This window comes from Canis aureus, chromosome 1, assembly GCF_053574225.1.
Source record: "Canis aureus isolate CA01 chromosome 1, VMU_Caureus_v.1.0, whole genome shotgun sequence".
Classification (NCBI taxonomy): domain Eukaryota; kingdom Metazoa; phylum Chordata; class Mammalia; order Carnivora; family Canidae; genus Canis; species Canis aureus.
Window position 1 is genome coordinate 1,570,906 of NC_135611.1, and position 21,911 is coordinate 1,592,816.

The window sequence follows — 21,911 nt, forward strand, 5'->3', positions numbered from 1 at the left end:
AAAAACCACTTTAAACTTAAAAATTGAACAAAACAAACCACCACCAGCAACTGGATTTTGACAGAACTGCAGTAAAACTATCAGTTCATGGAGAAGGCGGGCTCTACGGAATCCTGTATCTTCACACTGGGGACCTCATGCTGGGGACCACAGTCTGCCCCTCCGTTCGTCTGCATCTTCTTTCTCATTTCTGTTGGGTCTGATCATCCTCATGCACATCCCTCACTCCCCTCACGTTCATGCTCATGTGTCTCACCTTCGCTCGTGCTACGGTGAGCAGGGACCGCACTCCTAAGGCTACTCCACATGCTAGGAGCTATTTTGTTATCTCAACCTATGACCCGCCACTTCACTGATTCTTACTTTTAGCAGCTGATTCCTTGGTTCATTGTTTCATCTACAAATATCTGCTCCTTCTTTTGGTTGTAGAGCTTATTTCTACTATGTATCTTACTGTAAGGAATAAAACACATTAGATAATAGTGTTGTTGGATTTCTCTTTTTCCTGATTGTGGTAAAGCTTTTCATAGTATATGTTATTAAAAATGTTGAATTTTATTTGAGACATATTTTATAAGTTATACAAATATTCTTAGTTCTAGTTGACCAAGGATTACTAGGAAAATTTTTTTAAAGATGTATTTATTTTAGAGAGACAGCACAAGCATATGAGTGAGGGAAAGGACAGAGGGAAAGAGAATCTCAAGCAGACTCTATGCTGAGTAAGAAGCCCAATCTGGGGCTCAATCTCATGACCTGAGATCATGGCCTGAGCCAAAACCAAGAGTTGGACGCTAAATCGACTAAACCACCTGGGTGTTCCAAGAATGACCAGGATTTTAAACCATGAATGAACAAATCACGGAGGGTCTTTAGCCTGTTGATAGGACTTTCACTATAGCATTGGGTTTGATTTATCTTTTATTTAGTATCTTATGAACTGACAAGAATGCTTTGATGAATAAAGTTAAAAATGAAATAAGAACAGATAGAATTTGGGGCATGGATGTGAGGGTGGGATAGTTGCTGGTAAGGCTCACTAGGAGAATGTTACTGTTAAAATACCAAATCCACACACGTCTGGTTCTGTACGTCAACAGCTCAGGAGTACCATCCTGTAAGAAACAAGCTGCCGAAGAGGTGTAAGAAATACACCTAACACCTGACAAACAATGGTACGGCAGCAGAGAATTAAAAATATACAAACGTGTCATTTAAATCTCAAAGAATTTAACATGGGATCCCTGGGTGGCTCAGCAGTTTAGCGCCTGTCTTTGGCCCAGGGCGCGATCCTGGAGTCCCGGGATCGAGTCCCACGTCGGGCTCCCAGCATGGAGCCTCCTTCTCCCTCCTCCTGTGTCTTTGCCTCTCTCTCTCTCTCTTTCTCTCTAAGTCTATCATGAATAAATAAATAAATACATCTTAAAAAAAAAAAACCAAAGAATTTAACATTTTACTAATTCTAATGATAGTGTGCTTATCCAGTTAATTATGTGCCAGCGTTCAGGTGAAGTCTGGAAAATTCTAAATTTGAATGACTTCAGTATGCACTATGCGCGTACACACCCAGGATCAGCCTGGACTGGATGGAAGCAAGCACACCAAAGGCAAACATGAACCAGCAGCAGTACCTGTTTTGTCAGTCAGCAAATACACCAGGCGCCCCAGCTCCTCTGGGATGGTGCTGGTCCGCACGACTGTGCCGGGGATGCTCTCATCCTTCATGATCATCCACCCGTACGCGGCTTTGCCCATGTCCAAGTTCACTCGCAAACTGCCAAATAAAACCCACCACAGTGGTTAGTTTGCTCCAAACCTATGCAATAGCTTCATGCTCATGTTTTCCATACAGACTTATTATCTTGAACCTCACGATAATACCAGATTTCAGACTTTAAAATACATGAATCTGTTAACACTTAAGCCTAGAAACCTTTTTACGCCCCATGCCATGTTTGTAGAGGATACTAGAATGGGCTGCTCATGTGTGTAAGGGAATCATGCATATCTCCCTGGGAACAGATATTTGAAATGCATCATAATCTTCATCTACTCATTTTACAAGAACAAACAGGATACTTCTCCCGTGAGGATGACTGCTGGGACCCAACATATCCTAGAAGGAAGACTAGGCCCCTGAGAATGCCAGGCTTCCGAGCCCAGGTGAGGACCCCCTGAGGCCCAGGATGGTGGTGTGGCCTGAGGGGGGACAGTGGCAGGAGGGGGGATCGGAGGTGGTGGGGGCCAGACCATGATGCAGAGCTTGGGTTTCATGGTCAGAGAGATGGTCAGTGCTTGTTGTCTCTAGTCCCTGGAATAGGTGGAGCCAGAGCCTGAATGACGCTTCATAAACGGCTCCTCTGTTACCCAAGCTGCACTCAGCTACTTGTTGGGCTTAACGGATGGACTCATTCTGCTCATACCCTCATACATTATAGTCTGGCCTCACCCTGCTCTTGTTCATATTCAGACTTAGGATCACTCAGATATGTTTCAAACTCTAGAAAAAAATCTGCACCTAATTTGATTCTGTCAGGAAAACAGCAGATATAATGTATCAACACAATGTGGCAAAGCTGCTGACAGTCAATCATTTTGACCAAAATGGCAATTCATATGGATCTACCACCTACTAACAAATGTACACTTGAAAAGGAATGTGAAGGACTCAGAGTTAGTGAAGAGAGTCTATAGTCTGTAAGTAAGTCAAAGAAAATTAAAATATTCATAATGGGCTATTTGTCCATAAAGCTCACATCTTAAAAACCCTAGGAACGCTACTGGTCAGAAAGAAAAGTTTTAATTGCCAAGCACACAGCTTTCAAACAGTACCTCAATGTCTCTGGGTTACTTATGGTCCTGCTACCACTACAAGGCCAAGCAATAAGGGAGGGCAGACGCTGCAGGACAGCACGGGGACAGAACACAGCAGCCTCCCGGCCTCGCGGGTGGCCTGGTCCCGGGATGGCAGGGGCACTGCGGACAGAAGGCGGCCGGGCTATGAGGCCCAGAGCTACCAGGGGCACTGGGCACCCAACCTCTGTGTGCCCCTGGACCTCCTGTTAAACTCTGGGGCACAGACAACACTCTCTCTGTGGGGCTGCGGTGAGGCACCCAGGGGGCCGGTGCATGGAAGAGGCTCGAGAAGCCGCCGAGGAGCAGTTTCTGGGAAGGTGGGGGTGCCTGGGGCTGGAGGAAGGAAAAGCAACATCATGCTTTTGCTTGGGCTCGTCTGTGACGGGTACCAGCGATAGGACAGACCCCTGACCCAGGAGTGGACATGGGGCACAGGGCGGGTGGTGGCGCCCCACAGAGCTTGGGTGCTGGCTCTGCGGGCCCAGAGACCCACATGGAGGAAGAACGTGACTTTCTTCTCTGTGTATCCTGGTCAAATTATTTTGGAAAGTGTCAGACTGCCTCAAGCAGCACAAGGCACGAGGAGCCCGTTGTCTGGCAGACTCCCCTCCAAGAGTGCGCAGGGGCTGCTGGGCTAGGGGCTGAGTGAGAGCCCGAGGAGCACCTGCTAGGCTCTTCCATGGTGTTCTCTTCAAATCGCGAGCACTTACATTTAATAAAACAACTGTTATCGCCTCAGAGCTGTAAGGATTTGTTATTTCCTGAAATACTGTGTCACAATAAACACCCATGGGATGTTTTCGGGTGACTACAGGTACCCTCAAGGCTGGTGAACAAGAGAATGTGGATAGTCTTTAGGTTAAAACAAAGCACAAGGCAAGTTCAGTTTACAAACAAAAGCTATCAAGAAAAATCTATCTTCAACTAAGACTGTAATATCACATAGGAAGCAGAAGCTTCAGTTTATACACATTGTATATTTTGGTAAAATGTTAGTATATTCGCTTTTTAATGTTAAAAATCGCTAGAAGCTCAAACTTCAAACATGAATTTGACAGAGTATAATTAGCATCACTAAGCTTACTTTTTAGTAACGTAATTTGTAGAATTTTAAAATTTAGAACTCTGTTCGACTAGTAAAGTACTTTATAGGAACATGACTTGTAAATAACCCATTAAGCCTATCATTTTGAGAATTACAGTTAAAGATTATAAGGTAATGGATACCAAATATATTTTAAGCTCATCTTATTGCTAACTGGCCAACTGTGATCCACTCCACCCACACTGAGTGGAAAAGCTGTGTGCCACTTTGGACGTTGAGTGAACAAGGCAGCAATAGTGACCCTCATCGTCACATGGACCCTGCAGAGCTCTAGGTTGCCGCGAGTGGGGGGCTCTCTCCTGACTCAGCAGCCCTGCCAGGCAGTCTGAGGACGGCACGTGAGCCCTCGACACCCGTGAGACCTATTGCCGAGGTGTCACTGTGTGACAGGCCGTGGCCCCTGGAAGGGCTCAGTGGCACTCCTGCCTGCTTGAGGCTTCTGTTTAGATCTTAAACTGAGCAAAAGAAAAGTCATTTTAACAAGAAGTTCTATCAAAAGTAGTCCTGTTAATTGTCATCTATGGAAAATAGCACAGATGCTGTTTTATCTGAAATTTCCCCCTGCATTTTTCATTTTGTGACGTCCTCTACTTCTTTTGGGGGGTGCGGAGCCCTATGTGGGGCCGAACCGATGACCTCCAGATCAAGATCCATGCTGAAACCAAGAGTTGACGCCCAACTGACAGCAGGCCAGGCACCCCATCACCTCTGTACAACACACCAGGGACGGCAAGGAGTGGCACTGAGATCCTCAGGGGCTGAACGCTGCCAATGCTGCGCATGCTGAGGGCGACAGTCACATCCCCACCAGGAGTCTGGACCCATATCTTAGGTTCAGACCACTGTATTCGATCTCAGGGTCATCATAGATACCTTAACGTGAAGACGGACAACAGAAGTAACAGCCCCACTTCCTTCTCTTCCAGTGCCGGACAAAAGAGATCAAATGTACTCACATTTCTCCCTCTGGTGAAGGACAGGACCACGCCTCCAACAACCCTACAAGTGGCCACTAAGTCAAGGCTCCTTTTCCTTTGATTTCCCGTGCCATTCACCTTCCCAAATTCTCCAAACCCTGATTTCTATGCTCCATCAGGAAGAAACATGAATAACTGAATTTTGCAGGGTTGAGGTTAGGTGTGACTTGAATTGATTCTTAATTTCCAAATTTACTAGTTCTATGATCTTGGACAAATGACAAATCTGATTTTTAAAAAAGATTTTATTTATTTATTCATGAGACAAACACACACACACACACACACACACACACAGGCAGAGACACAGGCAGAAGGCAAAGCAAGCTCCATGCAGGGAGCCTGATGTGGGACTCGATCCTGGGTCTCCAGGATCATGCCCTGGGCTGAAGGCAGCGCGAAACTGCTGAGCCACCTAGGCTGCCCCAAATCTGATCTTTTTGAGCCTCAGTAATAGTACACGTAAAATGCCACATATTCGCAAGGTCACCATGGGAAATGGCACTAATGCATAAAAGCAGGTTACTAAGTGGTTACTGGCACAGGTGATCACTGGCCTGAATAGTCAGAGAAGGTTTCATTTTAAATTCAATTAATTAACATATAATGTATCACTGGTTTCAGAGGATCGGTGATTCCTCAGTCTTATATCATACCCAGTACTCATCATATCCTGTGCCCTCCTCCTTCATGCTTGTCACCCAGTGATCCTCTGTCCCCCACCTTCCACCCCCTCCAGTGACCCTCAGTTTGTTTCCTAGAGTTCAGAGTCTCTTACGGTTAGCCTTCTCTGTTTTTATCTTTAGTTTTCCTTCCTTTCTTCTATGTTCATCTGTATTCTTTCTTAAAATCCGTATGAGTGAAATAATATAATTGTCTTTTTCTGACTTACTTCACTCAGCATAATACCCTCCAGTTCCATCCATGTCGATATAAATGGTAAGATTTCATCGTTTGATGGCTAAGTGATATTCCATTGTCTATACAGACCACATCTTCTCTATCCATTCACCTGTCATCTGGGCTCTTTCCTTAGTTTGGCTCTTGTGGACATGGCTGCTGTGAACATTGGGGTGTAGGGCCCCTTCAGATTACTACATCGTTATCTTTAGGGTAAACACCCAGTAGTGCAATGTTGGGTCATAGGTTAGTTCTATGTTCAACTTTCTGAGGAAACTTGGAGAAGGTTTTACAGAAAAGACCGGCGCTGAGCTAAAAGGGAATAAAAGGGTTGGGGGGGCGGGCAGCATGCCTGAGCTTCACTCAGGGAAGGCAGGTGGTCAGCAAGGCTCTAGAGCTCAGAAGGTACAGATGTACGTAAGTGGAATGAAAGTAGATATACACCTAAATACACTAAGAGTCCACTGCCACACACACAAGAATAAACAAAATGTATAGTCTCGGGTCCTAAGAAATAGAAAATCTAGTAAGGTATGAAAGTAGTTTAAATTGGTACATGTAAAATTCTAAATCATGTTACTAAACTTTTGAATGGGTGTGGGAAAACTGTAGATTTGAAATAAGTGTTTTAGGGAGAAATAAATGGAACATCAGTGTTCCAGATAAACTGAACCAAAGAAAGCCTGGAGCTACAAGAGAGTCAGACACTGTGTAAAAGGCAGCGGGACCCCAGCAGTGTGCCAGGACCTGGAGCCCTTGGAGGGCTCTGAGAATGCAGCCCTGCTCTGTGCCAGTTAGGAAGACATGGGCAAACTCAGGACGCTCTTCAGGGAGACTCATCCTCTTGCCTTCTATTCAGAATGATGTCGGCCCATCTCCTCAGCATCCAGAACAATCAAAATATTAATCACAGGGTCAGATATTGGGGTGAATGGCAACAAGGTAAGTCAGGACTTCCCCAACACTCAGAACTGTTTCGGCTGTTTTGTGCGGGCCCCTGTAAAATACTGCATGTGCTATGCAGCAGCTAGCGCTAAGAGGGCTGTGTGCGTGGACTTACACATACAGCATTCTCCACAGCAACAGGAAATACATGTATGAGGAATGAGCACAAATATTTTGTGTCAATATGTGAGAGGAATAAATATTCCTATTGGAGGATTAGCATTTCCTTCTGTTCATAAATAAATAAAAGTATTTATTATGTGCAATTTGATACACCTTAAAATGAAGTGTCTCTGGTAGTCTAAGAAGAAAGAAATGGCAAAGGTATAGGAGACAAACCACCCCAAAGCAAGCAGGTGGTGACTATGTCAAAATATTAGTAAGAAAGCTAACCAGGCAAAAAGGACCACAGGAAAAGGTTGAAGGTTTTCAAAGTTGAAAATGCTTTTCAAAGTTGGAAAAGCTGAGCTCAGCTCTCTACCCAGAGGTTGACAGTGACCACAGTGAAACCGGCAGAGGAGAGGAGGGCTGGAAGGAAGCACCTCACAGCACCCTAACTACTGTGCCCTATACGCACAGCGATACGGGATGAGCACTTGCACAAGAGGCCACCCTGCCTTCAAGGACAGGTGAGGACACTGGGCCTTGTGAACCTATGCTGTATACAATGCAGCCAGTGGTGGGTGCTGGGCAGGGCCAAGGAACTCTCAGTTTTCCTGAACTGGCTGAAATAAAGTATTCGCTTTTTACTTGTGTAATTAAGTATGCAGAACGTGAGCCTGAGGCCACTAACACCATCTGTATAACCAGGTGAGGAAGACCTGGCAGAGAATGGCATTTAACCAGAAGAAAGCAGAGTCTACAGATGGGGAGAAGAGCCACACCGGGCACTGGGCTTCCTGTTCAAGCCTCACCCAACAGGTTGCTCAGCTAATCTTTGCACTGATATGATACATAAACAAATTCCCCCTTTGACTTATACTTAGTTTAAAAACTGCACCTGGGATCCCTGGGTGGCGCAGCGGTTTGGTGCCTGCCTTTGGCCCGGGGCGCGATCCTGGAGACCTAGGATCGAATTCCACGTCGGGCTCCCTGCATGGAGCCTGCTTCTCCCTCTGCCTGTGTCTCTGCCTCTCTGTCTCTCTCTGTGTGACTATCATGAATAAATAAATAAAATCTTTAAAAAAAAAAAAACTGCACCTATAGATCTTTCATGAAAAAGTACCATAGTCTAGTTAAAAGGCAAATGAGGGAATGCCTGGGTGGCTCAGTGGTTGAGCACCTGCCTGCCTTTGGCCCAGGGCATGATCCTGGAGTCCTGGGATTGAGTCCCACATCGGGCTCCCTGCATGGAACCTGTTTCTCTCTCTGCCTATGTCTCTGCCTCTCTCTCTCTCTCTCTGTCTCTCATGAATAAATAAAATCTAAAAATAAATAAATAGCAAATGAGATAAATATATTTGCAATTATGAAAGAGCTACTCATTTTTATGTTAAAAGACAACACAAATTGCTTCAAGAAGATGAATGTAACAAGAGCCAGAAGGACAAAGGCATGAAGAGTGAATTCAGATACTGGTACAGTATTTTCAATACCAACTTTACCCCACGAAGGAACAGAAGGGGCCTCCTGAGGCCACAGCAAGAATGAGGTGGCCACTGAGGTGGGCTCAAGGCAAGAATGCAAACTCACAACCCCCCGACTCCAGAGCCTGAGAGCTCTACCTGCAAGTAGAGACTAACTCTCATGGGCCAAAGATGACGATAGTGTTGTTTTATAACTTCTAACTTTGAAGTAGTTTTTAGTCTCAGAAGTAGCAGCAAAACCAGAGGTGCCCAGGTGGCCCAGTGCTTAAGACCTGTTAAGCATCTGCCTTTGGCTCAGAGCATCATGCCCTGGGCCAAAGGCAGGCAGGTGCTCAACCACTGAGCCACCCAGGCAGTGAGAACAAGGGTGCTCTTGAAGAGCACGAGGAGGAAGGCCCTATTCTAGAAAACACTGACTCAGGACAAAGGTATATGGGTTCAGGCGAATTTGTTCTCTGCTTGGGAAGAGAAACCACTCCCAGGATAACAACACGGACAACTCAAAGTGGCCTGTGAGTGTGTGCACCCTGGCGCACGACAGAAGAGTCCTAGGTCATTGGGGGACAGTCTTTCTGACAAGCAATGCTGAGACAATTGGAGTTGGAAAACAGTGATATGTGAAAATCCTGTTTCGCATTATTTAAAAACCACTGCTTCTAGCAGTCAAAAACAACCCTGCAACACTTTTAGAAGCTAACACAGGAGGATAGCTCCATCATCCAGGGCCCAGAAAGGCTTCTTACACAACATATGGAGAGTGATAACCAACAGCAAAAGACATTTATAAACTGGACTATGTAAAATTAATGTCTTTTTCATAACTTCACCAATAGCACAAACTCAAGCTACAGATGTTTTACTAGTAAAACGTGGACCTGAAAAGAACACCCAGATCACATGAGTAACTACGAACTGCTCAGTAGGTTAGGAGAGTTGGGGAATGTCTTCTGTGACCAGAGGCCCTGCTCTCTGGGCCTGTGGGTCAGGCCTGTGGCCTCAGCACGTTTGTAGGATTTGGGGAGTCCAGTGAGTTTTTCTCACAGCGAGTTTTTTCAACTTCCAGCCTGAGCCAGCAGTTCTTCTGTTGACACTTTCTCACAAACTGTGGGTCTCCCATTGCATGTCACAGCGGTCCACACCACTTGACAAGAGGCCCCTATGCAGCTCTGTCCTAGATAACCCAAGCCCTCCAGGCTCTTACTGAGATGGGGGAGCAAGTCCAGGAGTCACACACCTAATCTCTCCAGCAAAATGCTGTCCAGACACACCCTTCGGCTTTCTTTCCTAGGCATGCTTGCCAAACCTTCAAGTCTCTAATACTATCATCTTTGGCGATCTGAATAGGCTGCCAACTTCCCCCACCATCAACTGGTTTCCTATGTTGGAAATGGTCTTTTCCCCAGGCACTCCCCAAGCACGCTAAACAGAAAAGGAGGCCCTACAGAGATGTTAATGGAGATACTTTCTAAGTTCTGAAGCAAACATACCCGTGTTACCTGACATTTTCGATACTGGGTTCTTATGGTGCAGCACGAGTGGTGCCCTAAGCAGAGCTGGGTACTTACTCCTTCAGGCAGCTGGGTAGTACACAGAGGGCCAAATGAGGAAACCCCTGCCACCCCAGGCACACAGACCCCACCAACAGCAGCACCTTAGACCAGACGGCACCCAAGTGCTTCTCAGAGGGGGCAGTCATCACTGCCGGTGTCATTTCACCTCTACTGCCCACATGCACCTTCTGACTCAGCACTGACAGGACAGCTTTCTGGACGATGTGCTGGACTGTCACACAGCACCCTGAAGCGTGTGAGCAGAAGAGGTACTGCAGAGACATGCACTGCGAGCGCCCGGCCTACCGGTATGTGTTTTGTTATGGTGACAGGAATAATGCAGGGAATATATGTCCATTTCAATTACATGAGTTAAACCTTGTAATATTTTCCTTGAAGGACACAGTAAATTATATCAAGTGACTCAAAAATATTTTACTCTGTAAAGAAAAATTTCTATGATTTTAAGTTTATTAAATTTGAAAAGCCTCTGAACCCAACCTACCAAGCAGAAACAGACTAGACACAGAGGGCAAGCAGGTGGTTGCCCGGGGAAGGGGATTCACAGGTCACTAAGCCTGCAGTAACTCTGCCCAGCAACCAACTAGGAGCATGTGCTAAGGTAGCGAGTCATCCAATTGTCAAGGTAGACACTGGGCACTAAAAGGAACAGTCAGCTGTCCATCCATTAAAAGCATGTTTTAGGTCAACAGAGGAAAAAGCACTTAACTTTCCACGACTGTGCATTTTGAAAAAAAAATTTTTTTTAAACCTCCCCTTATTAAATTGAAAAGAACGTTTACCAAATACTAAGATGTATTATTATTTGTATCTTAAATGATATAAATTCCTTGCAAAAGGAAAACAAACCTGGTTGAATCAAACATAAACACGAATTCCCTAAATTAGCATCATACATTTTTTAGATTTTATGGTTTTCATGCCTTCTCCTTAATCTGTATAACTGCATTCTGGAACTGTGGAAAACTAGGAAAAAAGCATTATGTTGAAGTTGGCGTGAGACATTATGGAGCTAAACAGGGATGCAGGTATAATTCTGCCTAGTAAGTCTCTCCACATTTGACTGAACATGTAAATATAAAACTACTAACTGAAAAACCAGAACAAGACAGACTTGCAGAAGATGTAGAGAGAAAGGGAAGGGAGGCTTCAAATGCTAGTTTTGGGAAAAATACCCACTGCTGTGCTGCATCTGGCAGTGAACTAACTCTGTGTCGTATTACTGTAAGAGTGAGAAAACTAGCGATGGAGACTCATCACATTTGTAAACTTCTTTCCTTCAGGGCCCTTCTTTCCACATACTTCCATTGAGGATATCATATGTGCTGTACACCACTCAGGGAACTGCAGGAGCGGCAGTAAATCAACAAGGCAGCAACTGACCCAAGGCCCTCTCTGCTGGGTCCCATGATGTCTGCTTGCAGCACTGGGCAACATCCCCAGTGCAGGTCAGGATGTGTGCATCCATACCAGAGACTGCCTGCAAGGCCATCCCAGTGGAATGGGTCAGTTCTGGGATGATGATAAATAGCTATATTCTGCCTATTACCACTTACCCAGGGAGTTTCTGGGAACAAAGATCTGTCTGTCCCTAGTGCCCGCTGCTGGCACCCGGTATGTGTCCATGTGGTGATGAGGCCGCTGCCTGACAGCTGGACAGACCATCTGCACACTCGCAGCTCCTCAGAACAGGTAAGGGGTCTGCTCAGTAAGGGTGTGAGGGCCCTAGGACACACCCTGCACTGTTTTAGGCACTGGGTCAAACAAAGTCCCTCACACCTCATGGAGCGTGGTGAGCACAGAGCACCAGAAAACAAGACAAGCATCAGGACTAGTGGAGATGGCAGCAGGATTCAAACAGGGTGACAGGATACCAAGTGACTGGTTGGCAGTGAGCACTAAGCATTCATGCGGCGCACATGGCTGAGAAGGGCCAGCCTGGCATGTGGTGTGGCGGTGGAGAGAAGACATATGGAGCTGGGAGGCAGGCTGGCCACATCAGGTAGGACACTGAGGTGATCAAGGGTTGAGTGTCTACTGAGGCAGGAGCTCCAGTTACATCAGGAACAGCCGCAAATGCATAAGACTGCGTGTTCTCAGAGGAGTGGAGACAGGCTCCCCATCTCAAACAGCAAGTGGGGCTGGTTGGGCTTGAGTGGACTGTGCATAGGATGCGGTCGTGGATGCGGGCCCTGCCTTCATGAAGTATGCAAGTGAAAGAGACCCCACTTTTAGACAAACTTTTGGAGAAAGCTGGTCTGTAAAGATATGCCTTTCCCTTCAAAATGCTTATTACATCCTTGTGCATGAGTGTTCTATTCTATTCTACTCCGTTCAGGGTTACAGAAGATGGTCATTCTAGCTTCATGATTTATGAATGATTTATTAGGTTTTCATTGCTCATTCATGTAAAAATTTTCAATCATATATATGAAGCATTTTTTAAAAATAAACTTTGTGGAAATATTTCAGAATGTACTTATACTGTAAGTATTAGTAAATTAAACTCAGTAGACATCTAATATTAACTATTTATATCCCAATCTCAAGTTAAATGGGTTATCATTTTGAAAAATTGTTCATATTAAAAAGACTTGTCTTACTCAATATTTTATCTCACTTGACAGATATATTAGATGGTTTCTGAAATACAACTTCGTGACACATAGAGATTCAAGGGTACTGGAAATAAAGTCTATCAGCAGTAAACAAAACTATGTTTCATCAAGAGATATCTCCCAATTCTTGAATATTATATTATCAAAACATTCATATAACAAAAAGTGTCAGATTTCTAGATTATTCTAACAAAACTGACTTAGGCCCCACAAAATTTTTTCTAAGCCTTCCTTAAAATTCATCAGAGTTCCTGGCTCCTTTCTCTTTATTTGCAGATAACTTCTTCCAGACTAAGAAAAATAAAATTTTAGTAAACTCATACTCAATGAAACCAGTTAGTTGTTTTATCTTAATTCTTAAACTTACCTGATGGGAATGATATAGGAAAAGAGGAGGAGGAACCGAAACAGGTTGCGGTACCATGGGCCTACAAATCCTTGTAAGGTTACCATAACAACCGAGAGAGCTACTAAAGCCACAAACAGTGCTTTGGTCAGTTGATTGAGCTCAAGATCCAACAAACCAACCTGAAAGAAAAACAAAAAGATGACCATAATGTCCCTAATATTACAAATCTGAATACATGATAGTGATGAATGACATACTTAAATTTCCTCTTGTACTGACCTGAACTCTAAAGAAATACAAAACAATTATTAACTTTACTTGTCTCCTGAAAAGCCTCTTAGTGATTAAAGCAGAATTTCTGAAAGGGAATCACAATCCCCAGAGAATTCCAGAAATAATTTACAAAGACATGAGTCCACAGTATCCAAGCACAAAACACCCAGGTCCTTTCTCAGGCTGAAGATGCTATGACAGGCGACTGGGGCAGATGGGGGCACGGGATGGGGCGCAAGGACACCAGAGGTTTACTGAGTCCGTGGAGAGTGGACGTGTGTGTCCCTCTGCACATGCTATACCAGCTGATGCGTAAGTCCACCCCCACACAAGGGTTTTACGTTCAGAGAGAGGCCCCCAGGAACAGGACGGTGCCTGTCATGCCCATCTGCCAGGAATGACTCTGAAAACACCTTCTCTGAATTAAGCACAAAAGCAACAGACAAGGTAATTAGCTTGAATGAATACCTTTATTAACTTGCATAAATCCTACACTTTAGGTTCTCCCAGTAAGGTACACAACCTCAAATTCATTCTGTGGATCGTGTCCTAGGTGAGCAAAATGTGAGGGGAAGTTATATCCATGGGAATGAACTCATTTTGGGGTGCATTCTGTGTGGGATCTTGGAAACAGCGATAAACAGTGTTCATTCCTCAAATCAGAAGTGCACAACTTTGATCTTGAGCTCTGGTGGCCTGCACGCTGCCTTTCCTGGCTAAGTCGGTTGGTTGAAGGAACACAGTGTGGTACACAGCACACACACACACATAGTGAAGGAACACAGCACGTGGGTGCACACAGGGGTGGGGTCTTCAACTTTGCCAAAAAAGGCTTCCCAAGCACACAGAGGGAGAGGTGAGGTCACGTAGCAATGATATTTCCTTGGGAATCCAAATGTAGGCTAATTTGAATGCTGGTTCAGCTACCTGACGGTATGACCTAGGGCAGACAGCAAACCCATTTTCTTATCTGCAACAAAATGGGGTTAGAAAAGTGCCTCTAGGGCGCATAGTGGCTCAGTAGGTGAAGCGTCTGCCTTCATCTCAGGTCATGGTCTCAGGGTCCTGGGGATGGACCCCGCTTCTCCCTCTCCTTCTGCCTCACCTCCTTTCTCTGTCAAATAAATAAATACAATCTTTAAGGAAAAAAAGGAAAAAAGTGCCCCCATAACAAGACTCAGGGGGTTAAAGGAGATGAAGCACAGCTCCTGGTACCAAGCAAGCCACACGTGCGATTTGCTGTTCTTGTTACCAGTGACATCCCACAATGAGATCTGAATCCGTGCTTCCCACTTCTGTGGGCTTGTCCTTACCCTGGCTGCCCTTCACTCCCAAGCTGGGACTGGCTCCCTGCCTGCTGACCTGGTGGGCGCCTTTTGGGCCCTGCAGAAGCCATGGTCACTCCTGGGGACTGCCAGTCGCAGCCCAGCAGGTGCCCAACACCCTGCCTGCTCCTCACACATGGGACCCGGACAGATAAACCCGGACGAGACCCTCAGCTCGCCTCCACCAAGCTCCTCCTCAATCTTCTACAAATTGTGAAAGAGAAGAATTTAAAAAGTGGTTGCCATGACTTTGGTAAAATAAATGAGACGCTACTTTGAGAATTACTAAGCTAATAATAAGTGGTTTACTTTTTAGTGCCTTTTGAAAATTCCTAATTTTGGCCAAAACAAGGTTAGCTTTTCCGTCTCAGTATTTAATTTCCATCTAATTGTGATTAATATCTGCCACAAATCCGCATGGGAACATCAGAACCTGTAGTCAGAAAAAACCCACAGAACTGTCAGAAAGTTCACTTAAGTGCAGCTATGAAGAAAATCCACTCATTAAACAAGTAAATGTCAATGTCTACTGAATTTTCTGCTACAGTGTGAGGTTATGAAAAATGAGTCAACGCTGAGATTTTACCTGCAGAAAACAGCCAGTCTAGTTGAAAAAATAGCTGAACACCAGTGACAAAATTATAAAACACCAAGTTTTCTTGTCTAACCCAGCTTGTAGGTAAGTCATATTCCTTCACTGGTGCTGTTGCTGCTGCTGCCAGACGCCGGATGCCACTCCATGGCCTTAAGAACAGCCTAGAGTCATGAGAACCACAGAAGCCACAAGCCCTGACATTTGTCTAGAGCTTGGCTCCTACCTGCTCACCTGCCCGGACACTGCAGGGACCAAGAAGGCCCCGCCCCTGCCCACCCCGTGGCCCCAGGGCAGGAGGCCAGAGCCCTGGACCTCAGTCCAGACCAGAACATTCACATCCTGCACAACCTCATCACTGAGACTTTAGGTCACACCCCGCTCTCAGTTGCGTCCCCGACACCCACTCAAGTTTGCAGGGGGGGCCCGCAGGTGGCTTCGGTCCTGCACCAGGGGTCACCTCTGGGCCAGGGGTCACGGCGCTGCTCCCCGCTCTCCCCCAAACCACAGGCAGGCTGCACTGGAGCCCTGGCTGGCTTCTGGAAAGTTCGGCAGGGATGCCCGTTCAGGGCTGCGCTTCCTTTGAGAAGCGGGCAGCTGAAGAGCCCAGCGCCGGATTTATCAAGTGCATTTAAAGAGCAGCACAAGGAGGACAAATATCTTGCAATTTCCGCTACTTCAACTACTACATAGTTTATGCTTGAATTATTGAGAAAAATAGGTTTTTGGATTAGAATGAAGAAAAATGAAGCCGAGGAAGTAGAGCATGTTTCAAAGCACAGACCCTTCTGCTGTGACAAAGGAGGACTGAGTGTCAGGCCTCGCTGAGGGTCAGATGAAGTCATTATTCATTCAGTCAGGGAAAAAAGACTCAATTACCTCAACCTAAAGATGCTATCAATGAATGCAAAGTGCATATTTTACTCTATTCATCCAAATCCCATTAAAAAGTGAAAGGAATGATTTAATCTGGCCTTGCAGAGTTGGTCTTTTTTCTGTAATAAAATAAAGAATCACTGTCTTGCAAAATGCAAAGCACTACCTCACACTCTCTCTGCATCCCAGCAGTGAAAAACTGTAAAAGCTGCAACAGAACAGTCAGAAAGGAATACAAAGTTTCCTTTGAAAAAAATACCACATATTGGACCGAAATGAAAAGCAGCCCCCTGCACACTGAGAGGCAGATAACTGGAAGTATTAATACCTTTCTGCCTGAGGAGGCAGCCTACCAGGGGCTGTCCTCCCACACCCTTGGGATCCAAAGGGAAGGGTCATCACTTTCAACATGTAAGTTTACAGAGTAAAATACAACTTTTTGGTAATGGGTTGTTCCTTGCATTCTTTCAGGTAGCCTTTGTGGAACTATGATGATTCTTCCTGGAAAATAACTGCAACTGCACTATAGTATATAGTATGATCTAAAAAAATTTCTTTTATCTATTCTAACAAAGTCTACTTTTAGGTAACAGTTAATATTTTTACACTCATTTCTCTAAAACACTTAAAAAGTTTCTTCAACTCACTTAAAATGCAATCTGGACTCTTAAAAACAATATTCAGTAGAATAACTAACTTGTAAACTTACAGGATTTATAAAGAAGATGGTAGCTTCACTTTTAATGTGAATCTCTTTCTTTAAAAATTTTCTTGAAACACCTGAACAAGCCAAATACCTTTTGCTATGACTATAAAACCCTTCCACCCATAAAATGTATTATTAATCACTCAAAGTAATTATGACTGTATAAGAAAAGGTAAATTAAGTACACTAGCAAGCAGTTTTCAACATTTATTGTAATTTCTTATATTAGTAAGGCAAATTTTTTTCTACTTGTCATAATATTTGTTTTATCTGAAACAACTGTGATAACAAAATTAAATACGCTACTGGAAATTTTAATCTCCAAGGGAAAATTTGTGCATAATGTCTAAGACACCACAATGGTTCTGCAAAGGGGCTGTTCTAGGATAATGAACACAATAATTGCCTGTATAATCTAAAATGCTACTAATGGCAACGATCACAAATCCATTTAGCTCCTCTTTAATTTATGTACCAAGTTTTAAATAGCTAATGGTTCTCAGTAAAATAATAGTTTATACCAACAATAATGGGTAAATACGGTATTCTCCTGCTTAATCAAGAGAAGATCAGTCAGGTTTTTGTAAATGGACGAATGAGGGCCAGCCTTATCTCTGAGACGCAGCGCCATCCCATCCATCTCAAAGTTAAACCCTTATCGTGCTACTAGGTCCCTAAGAAGTCAATGTACACCCCAAACTGGAACAAAGGTCTCATGCTACACAAACTTAGTAAAAGACGAGATAGCAGGCATCGTCATCAGTAAGTGCTGACCATGGTATGATCCTTGGATTAGCATGATGTGAACATCAAAATGCTTTTATCATTCTTTCAAAACTCACATTTAACTTATTTGCTACACAGAAGTATTTGAGAATAGCAAAACAATAAGATGTGAAATGTCAAAAAGCCAACATAAACTCTTGCAAAATGCTAAATATTATTTTAATTTGTCTCATAATTATCCCTGTACATGTATCACATTTTGAAAAACAGAAAAGCCTCTAATCTAATACCATAATAGCTAATACCGTAATAGCTAATTTACTCAAGAAGACTCTACACAGGCAGAAGTATGTACAGCTTTATACATGAGAGATTACTTAGCGGAAAAAATAACGTTGTAAACATTGTTTTATTTCTTAGCAGCTTAACTACTCTTGGATTAGCCCATCAGTTTCTTATCATCCAGAATTTGGATCTACATACATAACTGATAAAGGGCTGCACTTTAACCTAACTGAAATTCCTAGAAAAAGCACATCCTTTTAAGTATCTTTGAAACAAATCAGCCCTATATTTTCCACTTTTAGTACAATCTTAAAAAACAATAAAAAATAAGTAATCTTCAGACCTTCATTTGTACTTAATATTTCAAATAATTGAAAATCATATACTAAATCTAACTCCTAATCTTATAGCAATAACTTTTTCCATTTTGGAGTTTAAAAGTATTCGTTTTTAAAAAGTGATGCTATATAGCCTTTTATTCTTTTTTCAAGTCTGTTTATTTACTCATCTTTGGACATGAACTACTAAGTCTTAAGTGTCTGCTGCACACACAGGCTGGCTACGCACTGCAGACATGTCTGAGCTATTATTGCTTATCGCCTCAGTGATCTGCGAAATAAGCAGCGTTTCTCTGAGCCATTTTAGTCTATTGGCTCAATAATCTGTGCTTTAAAAGCTCCCTAAGTATGTATCAGTACGACAATTCTTAACGTTACAATATATCACCTTAATTTTTAAAAATCAAAATGTATATTTACACAATACACATTTTAAAGTCAGTTGCACGAGAATATTTCATATCCTACATTTTTACCTACCAACAAATTTGTCTGACTCTTCTATATTCAGCAATGCAGTTTGCTCCCCGTGCTTACTATAGTTGTTACATAAGATGGTTTTCCTTGAATGTTGAACATTTAAAAAGAAAATGGGGTTGTTATATTTTTTAAACAACAAAAAAAGTACTAGTGTGAGAAGAGCTATTCAGCAAGGACATAAAACCACTTTGCATATCAATAGAAGAAACTTAGAAGACAGGAGACTCAAGGTAAAATCCAAATGAGCCTGGTTTACACAAACTTGGGACTGATCCTACATTGTCAGACCACTTGTCAGCTGGCCTACAATAAACATGCAGTAAAAGGTGAAATCATTCCTAAAATCTGCAAACATATTACCTTCTAAGTCTGAAGGGGCTCCGTGAGTGCAGAATGAAGCTGTTTTGTCAAACTGCTCACCCACCCTGTGGATCATTTGAGAAATTTCAATATTGGCTTTAGTATTTTGGACATGACACACAGCCACAGGATACTTTTTATAACTGATGAAAATGCCAGAAAATTGCAGATTGTCCAGGAACAGATGTGTATACACGAGCACATATCTGATTTGTTTTTGCAAAATGCAGGGTTACTTTATGGTCACAAAGGACAATTAGGTCATGTCTGTGAAAGTCTGACAGGTTCCTCTGTCATATTAGAACCTTTATTAAAGTATAACCAATATATCAGAAGTCATCAAATTTATTTATTTTATTATTTTTTTAAAGATTTATTTATTTATTCATTCAGAGAGAGAGTGAGAAAGAGGCAGAGACACAGGCAGAGGGAGAAGCAGGCCCCATGCAGGAAGCCCGATGCGGGACTCGATCCCAGGTCTCCAGGATCACACCCCAGGCTGCAAGCGGCACTAAACCACTGCGCCACCGGGGCTGCCCAGAAGTCATCAAATTTAAAGCAATGTAATAGCTTCAAAAAATTTGTAAGTTTAATTTTTAACATTATAAATTATTTCAAATACTCTTATATACAACTTTAACACATCAATGCCATATTTAAGACAAAAATGAGTATGTACAAACATGGAAACTGCAAACTATTTGGAAATTTAATGTGTACTCTATGTACACAAGGTACATTAAAATCAGGCACTGAATATTAAATAAACCCCATAATTTTCTAATATATAGTACTCCTAATTTTACTTTACAATAATCCAAACGATTTATTTGAGAACTGGGGACGTGAGAAGACTAAAATGTACATGCCAGCACTTTACTGAATATAACTCGTGTGCACTGCTGTCATGATTCCTGTTAATATCTTGCGGCTGTGTTTACACTAAGATTCCTAGCTGCAAGAGACAGCAAAAGCAAAGGGGTGGCATGTTGTAGTTGAGACAGCAGAGGGTGCTCATGTTTGATGCTTTTCCCTGAATCCTGAAAGCCTGCTGTTTGAATGCAGAACTTCGATCTCAAATTCAGCCAATTCAGTATACTGAATACACAGTATGTTTGTATTATATGTAGATATAACTTTTTTGCCAAAAACGGTTACCCTAAGCATCTGTTTTTGCCCTGCAGAATTCAAGACAGAATTGATAGACTTTAACATGCTGGACTGTGCACACGAAGGAATTTCCTGAATAAAAAGGTACTGTTCTGGAAGGAATCATGCTCAGAAATCTGACATCCAGAACACATTCAGAATATTGCAGGGAATCAGCACAGTATGAGGGTACTAAGGCTTCTGAAGATTTAGACGTAGAAACAACTTCCATCGATGGTTTCAAGATCCTGTATATATTTCCCTTAATTTTGTCCTAACAGTTTAAGAAGCTATCAATTTTAAATGGTTTTACCAAGACTACTCACCATTTAAAATAATTACTTCAATAACCTACACTCTTTACTGACATCAGAAACCTTAACCTCGTTCATATAAGTCCAAGTCAGGCATTTGGATTTCAATGTGATTCAACAAGCAGTTGATTTTGGTAATTTTGTATTTAACAGACATTTTACAAATAGCATTCACTTGCTCTCCAATCCTTTGTATCTACAAACACAACACCCAGTGTTTGAGGCCCAGCGATGCGGTCATTGTGCTTCCACGACAAACCCTGGGGGGCAAAGGTACTAGAAGTGCTTCGTGCCCAGGGGCTTTGCCTGCGGTGCACCCCGACACTGTTGGGATTTCTTTATTTCCCAGCAACATAAAAATCAGGTTTTTCTAATAATAACTCTAAAAAAACTCCCAAAAAACCTCTACTCTTAAAGAAAGGCTTTTATTAGGACTCTTAAGAATTGAAGGGGCACAGCAGGAAGGGGAGACTGTGCTGCCGGGAGCACTGCTGGCCTCTCAGGCGCTTGTCTATCGACAGGTCTACACGGGCAAGCCAGACCACCCTGCACATTTTTCTCCTGGGAGGCACATGCACATTCTCCTCAACCTGTCAAATCTTTTATTGCAAATATTTTGTGTATGTTTCAAAAACGCCCTTAAAACACATTCTTATTCACTTAGATATAATTTGCAAACTATTACTGGCTAGAAAACAATATTGCATTGCTAAGTATGTTAATAACACCACTACTAAATTTTGGGCTCTGGTTACTACTTGTTAAGGGAATTACTAAACACACAGTCAGGGCTTCCATCACTACTGCATCCTGAAATTGCCGAGCACAATGACAGCTTCCCTTCAAGAAACTCGGAACTCTTTTAAAGAGCTAGAAAAGAATTATGTGATCCCTTTCTGATATCCAGAAAATGAGGTGTTGAAGGAATTATTCTGGTAACTGGTGTGGAGCTGCTGGACCACAGGTGACAGGAAAAGGCTGGATTTGGGGAGAGCACAGGTCAGAGTGCCCCTTCCCCAGCACAGCAAGGACTGCAATCCACAGGCCACGCCAGGCTGGTGGGGGGAGGGCTGCAGCAGCCCTTGGCCCTGGAGCCTGCCTGGCACTGTGCCGTGAGAACTGGTTTTTGTTTCTTGTTTTTTTGTATTTCTTTCTTTTTTTTTTTTAAAGAAATTGCGTGTAATGGTGACATGAGATACCACCTTTTTACCTGCTTTTATCTTATAAAATTCTGATTAAAGAAATGGTTAAATTTTTATTAGTAAATAAGGTTATTAATTTACAATGAAACCTTAATTTCCAATCCTAGATCCTCTTTCAGAAGAAGACAGAGGGGTCTCAGATACAGAGGGGTCTCCATAATAAATAAAAATATATATATATATATAAAGATAAACTTGCTCAGTGATTAACTTCAAAATGTTACATCTAAACTCTTCCTTCGGTGTACCAGCAAGCACAACGTATGTGATGGTTTGTGCAAGGAGTTTACTAGCCTTAGTCAACAGAGTTTTTATGTAATAGATTCCAGAAAGTCTGGTTTCATTGGGGACTTCAGTCGAATGCTAAACATAGCATAT

The 21,911-nt window shown here is 43.0% G+C and overlaps 1 protein-coding gene across 9 annotated transcripts in view; it reads right to left on the reverse strand.

Moving 5' to 3' along the window:
• Nucleotides 1–21,911, reverse strand: part of ATP9B (ATPase phospholipid transporting 9B) — a 236,962-nt gene that overhangs the window by 60,567 nt on the left and 154,484 nt on the right. For all 9 annotated transcript variants that reach the window (XM_077873965.1, XM_077873876.1, XM_077874054.1 and 6 more), the window contains 2 exons: nucleotides 12,926–13,086; nucleotides 1,632–1,774 (listed from right to left, as the gene is read on the reverse strand). In XM_077873965.1, the coding sequence (XP_077730091.1) occupies nucleotides 1,632–1,774; nucleotides 12,926–13,086 (304 nt within the window). The remainder of the gene's footprint in view (nucleotides 1–1,631; nucleotides 1,775–12,925; nucleotides 13,087–21,911) is intronic.